This window comes from Oncorhynchus mykiss, chromosome 13 (assembly GCF_057628025.1).
Source record: "Oncorhynchus mykiss isolate SJ-2025 chromosome 13, ASM5762802v1, whole genome shotgun sequence".
Classification (NCBI taxonomy): domain Eukaryota; kingdom Metazoa; phylum Chordata; class Actinopteri; order Salmoniformes; family Salmonidae; genus Oncorhynchus; species Oncorhynchus mykiss.
In genome coordinates, this window is record NC_143034.1 from 26,542,986 (window position 1) to 26,555,236 (window position 12,251).

Sequence of the window (12,251 nt, forward strand, 5' to 3'; positions counted from 1 at the left end):
TGAATTCATAGAATCAGGCATAACCAAAGACGGAGTAGCAGGGGTCCTCGCAGAGAGAATAGGGTTTTTTAACTGGGCAGACGGGCCTGGCTCCTGCATCCTACTCTTTTTGTAGGCCATCAGTCTTTCTTTCATCCCCTCTTTCTTTCTCTCGCTCTCTGTCTGTTTCTCCTTTGCTCGCTTAACCTCTCAGAGACACACTCTCTCTCTCTCTCACACACACACACACACACAAACACACATACACACACTCTCTGACACACACACACAAATGATCTCTCTCTCACACACACATAACAGACACCCTCTCTGTCACACACACAAACTCTCACACATAAAACACACTCTTTCTGATACACACACTCATTCTCTCACTCTCTCTCTTACATACAAACACACAGACACTCTCTCTCTCTCTCACACACACACACTCTGGTACACACATATTCTCGCTCACTCACTCTCTCTCTTGCAAACACACACACACACACACACACAACAGATGCTCTCACACACATACACACACAACAGACACTCTTTCACACACACACACACACACACACAGAACGTGTTTTCCCTTTTTCACTTGTTTGGCTTCTGCATCACCTCTTCACCTCTATTGAAAGGCATAATTAGAGGCACTGATGAATCCCAGAGCCATCCCATAGACAGGCCCCATCAGCTGCAGCAGCTGCAGCATGTCACATTGTGGCCATTGTGGTTCACAACAAGTCACTTTCGTTTATGTCAGTCTTTGAGGAACCAGGGACTATGTCATTTAAATATGAGCAAGTTTGGTGCAGGTAGTGTTTGGTTGGATTAAAAAAGCATATTCATTTACATTTTCATTAAAACATTTGTCAATGATTGAACGGTTGAATGATTTAACCAATCATACATATTAATGGTTTTATTTCATCTGTAGGCCTAGATATTGTTTTTCAACAAATATTGCATGACATATCTATATGAGTATCACAAGCTGATTTAGGGTATACCACACCAATTCGGTCTCAAAGTCAATATATACAATACTTTGTAGTTTTTGTAGTAAATGTGCATAGAACATTTTGTGGAATTCAATATAGTAGGCCAATATATTTTTTCCCAAATAAACTGCGTCAACATGTGTAAAACTGTTGATCTGACTGTGTGGGGCATACAGTAGGCATATAGACAGTGCTACGTTGGGACACTACAGCCTGACCTTTTGATGTTTTAATTACAGGCCTACCCATCTAAAAACGTTCACCTTTACAGTAACATATCAGAGTTCATGTGTAAAATATTCATTCCCTTTTGCTTAATTATTCCCAACATCTCCCAGACACATTTAATATGAGGCGCATCATCGAGGCTCCAATTTCCTCTGGAGGATGCAACCAGTACCGAATTACATGCGCAATCCTGCCGTGAATCAGACATCACCACGGTAACCGAACGGCATTCACCATTCTCTGCTTTACCCGTGAACGTCCGCGACGCAACCCTACCGATCGTCATCCTCGCACGCAGTAAGTCATTTTTCTCCCTTTGTTATAGCCTATGTGGAATTTATTGTCATCGTTTGTGTGGGCAATTTTATTGATAAGGCTGCTTGCGCTTCCGTCAATAAATCCGTAGCCTACGGTGTCCTATAGTCTGCATCGCAAAAGACATGATTCGATTGTCTCAACAACAAAAACATTGAAACGTGAAAACGACATTGGTTGCTCATGTCTTTGTGTCGATTTCAGTATCAATAATGGCTGTATATTTCAAGCATATTGATACGGTTGAGAGCCCCCTCGATATTAACCGAATGCGTGAAAGGAGTAAACTCAAATTCACAATGGTCTAAACAATTTCAAAGATGACATTGTCATTTTCGACAATGTATCGGTGTTCAAATTAGCTTTCATAACGAATTCTTGAATGTCAATTTCTTCTTGAAATCCATTGCCCTTGTAGCCTATGCAAAGAGCATCTCGAACAGCCTGTGCCATGGCATGAGGTTATAGGTTGTGTATGGTGCTTATCGAAACGTATGTTACCACATGACGTGTGGTGTGGGATGAGTTTCACCAGTCATGTCCATGTCATTTCTCTGTCTTGTTTGTTTTCAGGGATGTTTGCTACCTGGCCGTTGTGCTTATCAGCAGAATCTCTGCTGCAGCAAACGCCGTTTTTTCAATGCAGCAAGTTGAGATCAGGTGCCTGATTAGTGAACCGTGAAGAAAAAAAGTTAACAGGCCTAGATACAATTAGTTTATAGAATCATTATATTTTGGGGATTTGTAAGACTATGTTTTATGTTGTGTTATGTGGTTTTAGCATATATAAAGCATGAATACACATCACCTCCGTAATGTACTTCCCAGTCAAAATATTCAGAGAATATTGACCAAAAAATATGATTAGAAAAGATTAAGGAAACTATACTGTTTGTCTAGTTATAATGCCATCCACATTCATCTAAACCTTGTTTCATTCCTTCGCTGATGGAAGAACAGATTTGACAGCTGGCTCTCAGCTCTTTCTGCATTGATATAGCATCAATCAGTCATCTGAATCACCTTGGCACCCACACCTCCCTCCTACAGTAGGCTGCAATCTACAGTCTGAAGATGTAGTTTTGTACAGACAACCACATTAGCCATTATAGCCACCCACTCACTCCACAGTGCAACAATAGCTAGGCTAATGGAGCCTGGAGGAAGTGTGTGTGTGTGTGTGTGTGTGTGTGTGTGTGTGTGTGTGTGTGTGTGTGTGTGTGTGTGTGTGTGTGTGTGTGTGTGTGTGTGTGTGTGTGTGTGTGTGTGTGTGTGTGAGTGAGAGAGAGAGAGAGAGAGAGAGACAGAAAGAGATAGCTAGAGAGAGAGAGAGAGAGTGTGTTTGTGTGTATGTTTTCGTGCTTGTCTGTGTTCCTGCCTGTCTGTATGATTGAACCTGCGAGGAGCTGATCTTCGCCCCCTTGTTAGCATCCCCGTTATGAGTCATTCTCACAGCGGTACAGGATGGCGAGCTACAGAGAAGGGGGTGTTGCGTTTCACACGGCGTCAACGAGCTCAGTGGCTTTCTCACCTTGTGTTCCACATTCAGATGGTGCGCTGATCGAGGAGGAGGGGGAACAGCACAGTTAGACCAACACACACATAGGATATGAAGCAAACACACCGCGTGTGTTCCTGTGTGTAGCCCACGCAACGTCTTTACATGACTCACCTTGGAATTACAGCCAGTATGGACATAATAAACTCTATGCACATTGCCGACTGAAAGAGACACTGTAGGACTACTTGTGGAAATGGACATAATGACGATGACTTCTGGTTTGACACAAACCTCCCACATAGAGCAGGACGAAGACAGTCGGGCATATCGTGGCAGCCATTTGAATAAAGCTCTCGCCATCATCATCATCATCATCACCACCACTATCGTTTTAACATCATCTTCAACTTCCGCCACACAAGGAAACAAGGAGCAACTAAGTGGAATAAAATCAAGCTGCATTAACAAGTACCTTACCCTCTGCACAGTAAAGCCAAACTGAGTTGCGTTACCAAGTACCTTACCCTCTGCACAGTAAAGCCAAACTGAGTTGCGTTACCAAGTACCTTACCCTCTGCAGAGTAAAGCCAAACTGAGTTGCGTTACCAAGTACCTTACCCTCTGCAGAGTAAAGCCAAACTGAGTTGCGTTACCAAGTACCTTACCCTCTGCAGAGTAAAGCCAAACTGAGTTGCGTTACCAAGTACCTTACCCTCTGCAGAGTAAAGCCAAACTGAGTTGCGTTACCAAGTACCTTACCCTCTGCAGAGTAAAGCCAAACTGAGTTGCGTTACCAAGTACCTTACCCTCTGCAGAGTAAAGCCAAACTGAGTTGCGTTACCAAGTACCTTACCCTCTGCAGAGTAAAGCCAAACTGAGTTGCGTTACCAAGTACCTTACCCTCTGCAGAGTAAAGCCAAACTGAGTTGCGTTACCAAGTACCTTACCCTCTGCAGAGTAAAGCCAAACTGAGTTGCGTTACCAAGTACCTTACCCTCTGCAGAGTAAAGCCAAACTGAGTTGCGTTACCAAGTACCTTACCCTCTGCAGAGTAAAGCCAAACTGAGTTGCGTTACCAAGTACCTTACCCTCTGCAGAGTAAAGCCAAACTGAGTTGCGTTACCAAGTACCTTACCCTCTGCAGAGTAAAGCCAAACTGAGTTGCGTTACCAAGTACCTTACCCTCTGCAGAGTAAAGCCAAACTGAGTTGCGTTACCAAGTACCTTACCCTCTGCAGAGTAAAGCCAAACTGAGTTGCGTTACCAAGTACCTTACCCTCTGCAGAGTAAAGCCAAACTGAGTTGCGTTACCAAGTACCTTACCCTCTGCAGAGTAAAGCCAAACTGAGTTGCGTTACCAAGTACCTTACCCTCTGCAGAGTAAAGCCAAACTGAGTTGCGTTACCAAGTACCTTACCCTCTGCAGAGTAAAGCCAAACTGAGTTGCGTTACCAAGTACCTTACCCTCTGCAGAGTAAAGCCAAACTGAGTTGCGTTACCAAGTACCTTACCCTCTGCAGAGTAAAGCCAAACTGAGTTGCGTTACCAAGTACCTTACCCTCTGCAGAGTAAAGCCAAACTGAGTTGCGTTACCAAGTACCTTACCCTCTGCAGAGTAAAGCCAAACTGAGTTGCGTTACCAAGTACCTTACCCTCTGCAGAGTAAAGCCAAACTGAGTTGCGTTACCAAGTACCTTACCCTCTGCAGAGTAAAGCCAAACTGAGTTGCGTTACCAAGTACCTTACCCTCTGCAGAGTAAAGCCAAACTGAGTTGCGTTACCAAGTACCTTACCCTCTGCAGAGTAAAGCCAAACTGAGTTGCGTTACCAAGTACCTTACCCTCTGCAGAGTAAAGCCAAACTGAGTTGCGTTACCAAGTACCTTACCCTCTGCAGAGTAAAGCCAAACTGAGTTGCGTTACCAAGTACCTTACCCTCTGCAGAGTAAAGCCAAACTGAGTTGCGTTACCAAGTACCTTACCCTCTGCAGAGTAAAGCCAAACTGAGTTGCGTTACCAAGTACCTTACCCTCTGCAGAGTAAAGCCAAACTGAGTTGCGTTACCAAGTACCTTACCCTCTGCAGAGTAAAGCCAAACTGAGTTGCGTTACCAAGTACCTTACCCTCTGCAGAGTAAAGCCAAACTGAGTTGCGTTACCAAGTACCTTACCCTCTGCAGAGTAAAGCCAAACTGAGTTGCGTTACCAAGTACCTTACCCTCTGCAGAGTAAAGCCAAACTGAGTTGCGTTACCAAGTACCTTACCCTCTGCAGAGTAAAGCCAAACTGAGTTGCGTTACCAAGTACCTTACCCTCTGCAGAGTAAAGCCAAACTGAGTTGCGTTACCCAGCATCTAATCGTTCAGCACTGTTTGTATTGCGATCCAAATCGTCCAGACAGACAGTCATTGAGAAGTAGTTCGAACCCAACAGAGCTGTGTTACTCAGCATCTGATCCTCTGCACTGCTTCTTTCCCCATTCAGATTGTTCAGGCAGGCAGACATGGTGAAGCTGGGCAGTAACCTGGCTGATAAGCTGGATAAAGAACAGTCTATGGACGATGGCTTTGATAACATCCCCCTCATCACCCCTCTGGAGGTGAACCAGCTGCAACAGCCATACTTAGACAAGGTAACAACGTGTGTGTGTGTGCGTGTGAGTGTTTGTGTGTGTGCGCATGTGTGTATGTGTGTGTGCGTGCGTGTGTGTGTGTGTGCGGGCGTGTGTGTGTGTGTGTGTGTGTGCGCACCCAGCAATTATTAAACATGTTCAGTACATCCTGTCTATATATTACATTACACTACACGTCTGGACACACATCAAGCCTACATAATTTCTGAGCCTGCCATTGGTCCCTGTACTGTGCCTTGACCCAGCCTCCCTGTTATCCCAATGATTCAGAGTGCTGTGGCATCACCCCACACTATCTCAGAGCCTCTTAGATTACATAGTAGATCACACACGCACGCACGCACACACACACACACACACACACACACACACACACACCCCTTACAGTTCTATTTGAGGCAACAGCCCAGTTCCAACGCAGCGATCTGACTCAGAGAGCTCTGTGTGCTATGCCGCTGTTCATCCTCAGGTAATTGTGAAGACCACAACAGAGTATCAGCTGCAGCAGAAGAAAAAGAAGAAGTTGTACGTGCCGGGAATCAAGAAGCTGAATATAAAACTGTACAACGAGGTATCAGAGAAGGTCAAGGTAAAGTCTCATCTAGGGGCCAGTAGTATGTTTACTGAAATACCACTGGGAATGGTGATATTCATGGTCATGTGTGTGTGTGTGTGTGTGTGTGTGTGTGTGTGTGTGTGTGTGTGTGTGTGTGTGTGCGTGTGTGTGTGTTTCAGCTCACAGGTTTGATCCTCATCACCCTTGGGTTCCTGGCTTGTCTTGTCCTGCTGATCATGTACAAGGCGCTGTGGTACGATCAACTTACCTGCCCAGAGGGCTTCATTCTCAAGGTAGGCATCACTAACACACACACACGCACACCTTCTATCCGAACGGCTTACGTCCCGAGGGCAAGATAGACGACTGAAAGCATCATCATCACATACACACATAAACACACACTGCCCTAGAGGTTTTTATAGATTTTTTATTTGCCCTTTTTTTAACTAGGCAAGTCAGTTAAGAACAAATTCTTATTTACAATGACGGCCTACACCGGCCAAACCCGGACGACGCTGGACCAATTGTGCGCCGCCCTATTGGACTCCCAATCACGGCCGATTGTGATACAGCCTGGAATCAAACCAGGGTGTCTGTAGTGACGCCTCAGGCACTGAGATGCAGTGCCTTAGACCGCTGCGCCACTCTGGGTTACATTAATTAAAATCACAGACAAGAAGCAGAGGTTGTTTCTCTAGTGTTCTCTCACAGAGACCAACAGAGGACTATTATGTAAGTTCTTATAATCGCCTTCACAAACATAATTATCATCCAGTCCCAATGACTTACTAATACACCCTCTCCTATAGTCCGTACTTACTGTACACCTCATCTAGTACATATTTTCCCACCAGAGACTTCTATGGGATTCTCTCCCACTCTTTCTGTCTCTTCACTCTGGGAACATAAACTCATTATCTCCTTAGGACACCTCCCAGGCATCGTGTGCTCAGGCAACGCTCCCCGCCTGTTACTCTCTATAAAGGCCCCCTGTCTTGAAAGAGCGAGAGGGATGCAAGGCTTTTTGGTCAGGCAGTAGATTGGACGCCCGTGAATCAGAGAGGGGCCTTTCATTAAGGCCGAGCGTGACTAAACTGTGATTAAAGGCTGAAGACGAGAGGAGGGAGATGGGCGACGGGGCCTTCCCGGCAGAGGCTTTTGATGTTGACGGGTACAGTGTAGCTCGCGGCGTTTTTCCACAGCTAATGTGTTGTTGGAGACATGAAAAGGGGCAGGGAAATAGGAGAGTCAAACGGAGGGTGTCGTGGAGTTGTCTTCCATTTAGCAGAGCGTAGGCAGCCAGGGTTCTTGTGAGAGGTCATTTCTCACAATACTGATGGAAGGTCAGGTCGTCTGTCAAGAAGCCTTGGATTTCCCTCAGGGGTTTGTTCAGTAGGCCGATGCTACTCAATGGAAAAACGCTCGTAAGGAAAACTCGCCTGAAGCTTCTCCTGTCAGAGCTTTCAAATTGGAGGTGGAGCTCATTTATCTAAGGATGGCAACTCAGGTGTCATGTATCTAATGAGACGACGCTGGCACATCTAAGGTTGAATATGAAAAATAATTTCCCTGAAAGAACCTTACTCCGCCTACACTGTGGAATAAGACGTTGTATGACTCACTCGTAATAAGTCGTTTCAGTGAAGGGTAAGGCAGTACCCATGTGACTTGCCCTCATCATTTGCCGAGTCCTACCACAACCCATTATGATGACCAGAATCCCTGCTGTCCCTAACCGTAAATCGAGGCAACGGTATCATACGTCATCACTTTGCACACCCTCTTCTCTGACCCTTCTGCCTCCCGGCTCCTGTCTCTTACAGGGTTGGGGGTCACTTTCCATTCACTCAATTCAGGAAGTGATTTAAAATGGAAGGTTTTTCACATCCTGAAGTAAATAATGAAATTGACACCAGCCGTCCTCTGTCCTCTTCCCCACGCAGCACAAGCACTGCACCCCAGCAGCGGTCCTGGAGCCCTGGTACTACACAGAGCAGCAGCAGCAGGAGGACCCAGGCGTGCCCCCCCGCTCCAGCAGTCTCTACACCGCCCTGGGTCACCTCAACCAGGCCAAGAGGACCGCCGCCGGGGCCATCATCCCCGAGCTGCCCCCGTCACCATGGTTCCCCGTCATCAACGCTCTGAAGCAAGCCGAGAGGGCCAAAGAGGAGGCGAGTCGTTCGAAGGAGTGAGGGATGGAGGGATTTCCAGAGGGAAAGGGTTTAGGAAGGGGTGATCAAGGTAGAAGGGAAAATGGGATTTCCAAAAGGAAGAGGGGATGGAGATGAAGATGGGTGGAAAAAGTGTTGTTTACTTGGTGGAGTTGACTATGAGGTATTGTGGGTAACGCTCCAAATGTCTGTTTAGGTGGCAGCGTTTGTGACTCATTTGCAGTAAAAATTAATCTCCCTATGACGTTATCAGTGAAGACCACCGCCTTGTGTTATGTGTGTGCGTGCCTGTGCGAGCGAGAAAGAGAGAGAGAGAGAGAGAGCGAGAGCGAGAGAGAGGTGAGAGATGTGCGTGTGAGAAGCTTTGGAGAACTGAACATAACAAGATCCTCTGAAATTCTCACTAGATTGTCCTTATCAGACTAACATGTTTTGAGGTTTTGAGAGTATCATTAGTAATGTGGTCTTACAAGGTTTAGTGTTATTACATTTAGATGGAACTCGACATGTTTTTTTGTAGATGTTTACAAACACATTACTGGGATAAAACGTCTTGTTCTATTCAGGAAGCACACAGCCCACATTAATTTAGAAACCTGATTGTAAAAAAACGTATTTACCATGCCTTTTTTTCTCAGTAGATTTCCCAGCAACTCTGAACAATTTGTGTATGAGGATTTTGGTACAATTGGGTACGTGGAACTTGTATATTTTCGGGTGGAAGATAGTCAAATGGGTTGATGTCATTTCAATTCAGATGATTTCGATTGTAGTAGACTAGCAGCTGTGCAGGTAGGATTCATGTTTCAGAATTAATATTTTAACAGAACAATAACTACCTAGGGTATCTGTATCTATGTGTTTTCTAGTATTTATTTAATGACCTATTTATTATGAGCTTGCTTTTTTTCTTAAGCAATTTATTTGACATTTGTTTGATTTGGGTGAAAAGCTGGAAGGATTTCTTTTGGGATTTTTTAAAATAGTGAATAAAATGCAATTCAATTCACATCAAGTTTGCATTCATCCTAATTCATCATAACAACTGGCAGTATTTTCACCATGGATCAGATTGTAAATATGAATGTGATACTGTCATTATGTCACCATCCACCACCCAGCGTTAATAAACCTTGTTCTGTTCTGAGTGCCAAACGTTTGTGTCAGACCCATCAATAAAGTGTTGAGCTTGCTCATTCATAATCTGGGACTTGTTGAGTTGGCTTTATTACTGCTTGTATGTACTTTCAATGGACAATAGCAACACTCTATTTTTACAGTCCAGTTTCAGTATCTATTTACATGACATTTCCAAATTGTTTCTTTTTTAAAGAACAAAAGCAAGTAAAAGTACACTTTATTTCAGTCCTAAAAATAAATAATATTTATTTTCGCTGTCCATTATTCAGAGATGACTGGTATGCACAGAATGCTAAACATGACTTGCTTCTGTTATTCAAAACTTGCTGACTTGCTTCTTTTCTTCAGTTTCGCTATTCAGAACTGAGCCATATCCTCTCTCTCTCTCTCTCTCTCTCTGTTTGTTTGTTTGTTTGTTTGTTTGTTTGTTTGTTTGTTTGTTTGTCTGTCTGTCTGTCTGTCTGTCTGTCTGTCTGTCTGTCTGTCTGTCTGTCTGTCTGTCTGTCTGTCTGTCTGTCTGTCTGTCTGTCTGTCGCTCTCTCTCTCCTATTTCTGTCAGGGACTCTGCTGTGAGGCTGTCTGCATCTCATTTACACTCACATATTTTCACACCATCGCACTAAGCCCGGAGATTTATGTGTGTTTTGTGTGTGTGTGTGTGTGTGTGTGTGTGCGTGCGTGCGTGCGTGCATGCGTGTGTGTATGGGCAGGCTCATGTGTATGTGTGTGTATGTGCACACGTGTGTGTTTGAGGACGCCAATATGCACATGCACCTACTGCATGTGTGTGTGTGTGTGTCCCCAGCCACGCTTGTTAATGAAATTGACATTACGCCCAGTTTAGACTGTGATGGGAGTTTTTTTTCTCTCCCCCTCCGCATGCAGTTGCTGAGTGACAAACTTTGTCCGCTTGGCCTAGGGCATGGAACTACATAAAGTGTTAAAAAGTATTTAATAGGCCATTTCCAGACCCCATGCTTAGTCAAAGCATAGCATCTCATGCCAAGAAAGCTTGGATTTGGGGCCGGGGGAAAATCAAATAAAATCTGCTGGGTAGTCACGTAAAGGCCTCCAGTCTCGTTTCCCTCGCTTTACTACATCAACAGATCTCCACAGTAAAATAGCAGGTTGGCTTTTAATTTGTTCTGACTGTTTGGAGGCTCCGCATTCCCCAGTAGATTGCAAGGAGTCACTGCCAAAAGTCATTTAGGCTCATTTAGTGTATAACGTTCGCCATAATCAAATTCCTCTGGGGTTTTTCTGATGTCACAAATAACAAGAGGAGAATGTGAGAGAGAGGGGGACTTGGAGTGATGTAACTGTAACGTTCCCTCTCTCTCTTTTCATTGTTCTGTTTCATTGTTTATTTGGCTAGGTGATTACTCTCTCTCTTAGCTGCTGATAAGTAGGGAGGTGTGATTAAAGTATGTAAAAAAAGTATGAAAAAAGTGAGAAAATTGGAGAGAGGTAGGAGAGAAGAAAAACAGCCCGAAACAAGGATAAGAAAGGAGGGAGATAGAGAGAGAGATAAAGAAAGAAGAGAGGAGAAAGACAGTGGACAGGAGAGGGGAAAGACAGTGGACAGGAGAGGGGAGAGACAGTGGACAGGAGAGGGGAGAGACAGTGGACAGGAGAGGGGAGAGAGACAGTGAACAGGAGAGGGGAGAGAGACAGTGAACAGGAGAGGAGAGAGAGACAGTGGAGATGGGAGAAAGACAGTGGAAAGGAGATGGGAGAGAGACAGTGGACAGGAGAGGAGAGTGAGACAGTGGACAGGAGAGGAGAGAGAGAGACAGTGGAGAGGGGAGAGAGACAGTGGAAAGGAGAGGGGAGAGAGACAGTGGACAGGGGAGGAGAGAGAGACAGTGGACAGGAGAGGAGAGAGAGACAGTGGACAGGAGAGGGGAGAGACAGTGGACAGGAGAGAGAGAGACAGTGGAAAGGAGAGGAGAGACAGTGGAAAGGAGAGGGGAGAGACAGTGGACAGGAGAGGGGAGAGAGACAGTGGAAAGGGGATGAGAGACAGTGGAAAGGAGAGGGGAGAGAGACAGTGGACATGAGAGGAGAGAGAGACAGTGGAAAGGAGAGAGAGAGACAGTGGAAAGGAGAAGAGAGACAGTGGAAAGGAGAGGGGAGAGACAGTGGAAGGAGAGGGGAGAGAGACAGTGGAAAGGGGACGAGAGAGAGACAATGGACAGGAGAGGGGAGAGAGACAGTGGAAAGGGGACGAGAGAGAGACAATGGACAGGAGAGGGGAGAGAGACAGTGGAAAGGGGACGAGAGAGAGACAATGGACAGGAGAGGGGAGAGAGACAGTGGAGAGGGGAGAGAGACAGTGGAAAGGAGAGGGGAGAGAGACAGTGGAAAGGGGAGAGAGACAGTGGAAAGGAGAGGGGAGAGAGACAGTGGAAAGGGGACGAGAGAGAGACAATGGACAGGAGAGGGGAGAGACAGTGGACAGGAGAGGGGTGAGAGACAGTGGACAGGAGAGGAGAGAGAGACAGTGGACAGGAGAGGAGAGAGAGACAGTGGACAGGAGAGGAGAGAGAGACAGTGGAAAGGAGAGAGAGACAGTGGAAAGGAGAGGGCGAGAGACAGTGGACAGGAGAGGAGAGAGAGACAGTGGAAAGGAGAGAGAGAGACAGTGGAAAGGAGAGGAGAGACAGTGGAAAGGAGAGGAGAGAGAGACAGTGGACAGGAGAGGGGAGAGAGACAGTG

The 12,251-nt window shown here is 45.6% G+C and overlaps 1 protein-coding gene across 1 annotated transcript; it reads left to right on the top strand.

The window, feature by feature from the left end:
• The first annotated feature begins 1,154 nt into the window (after positions 1-1,154).
• On the top strand, positions 1,155-9,600 carry LOC110485792 (neuronal vesicle trafficking-associated protein 1). Its single transcript, XM_021556958.3, has 5 exons — positions 1,155-1,514; positions 5,516-5,663; positions 6,133-6,252; positions 6,399-6,512; positions 8,166-9,600. The coding sequence occupies exons 2-5, from the start codon at positions 5,535-5,537 to the stop codon at positions 8,412-8,414; spliced, it is 612 nt and encodes a 203-aa protein (XP_021412633.1). The 5' UTR covers positions 1,155-1,514; positions 5,516-5,534; the 3' UTR covers positions 8,415-9,600.
• Positions 9,601-12,251: the final 2,651 nt, after the last annotated feature.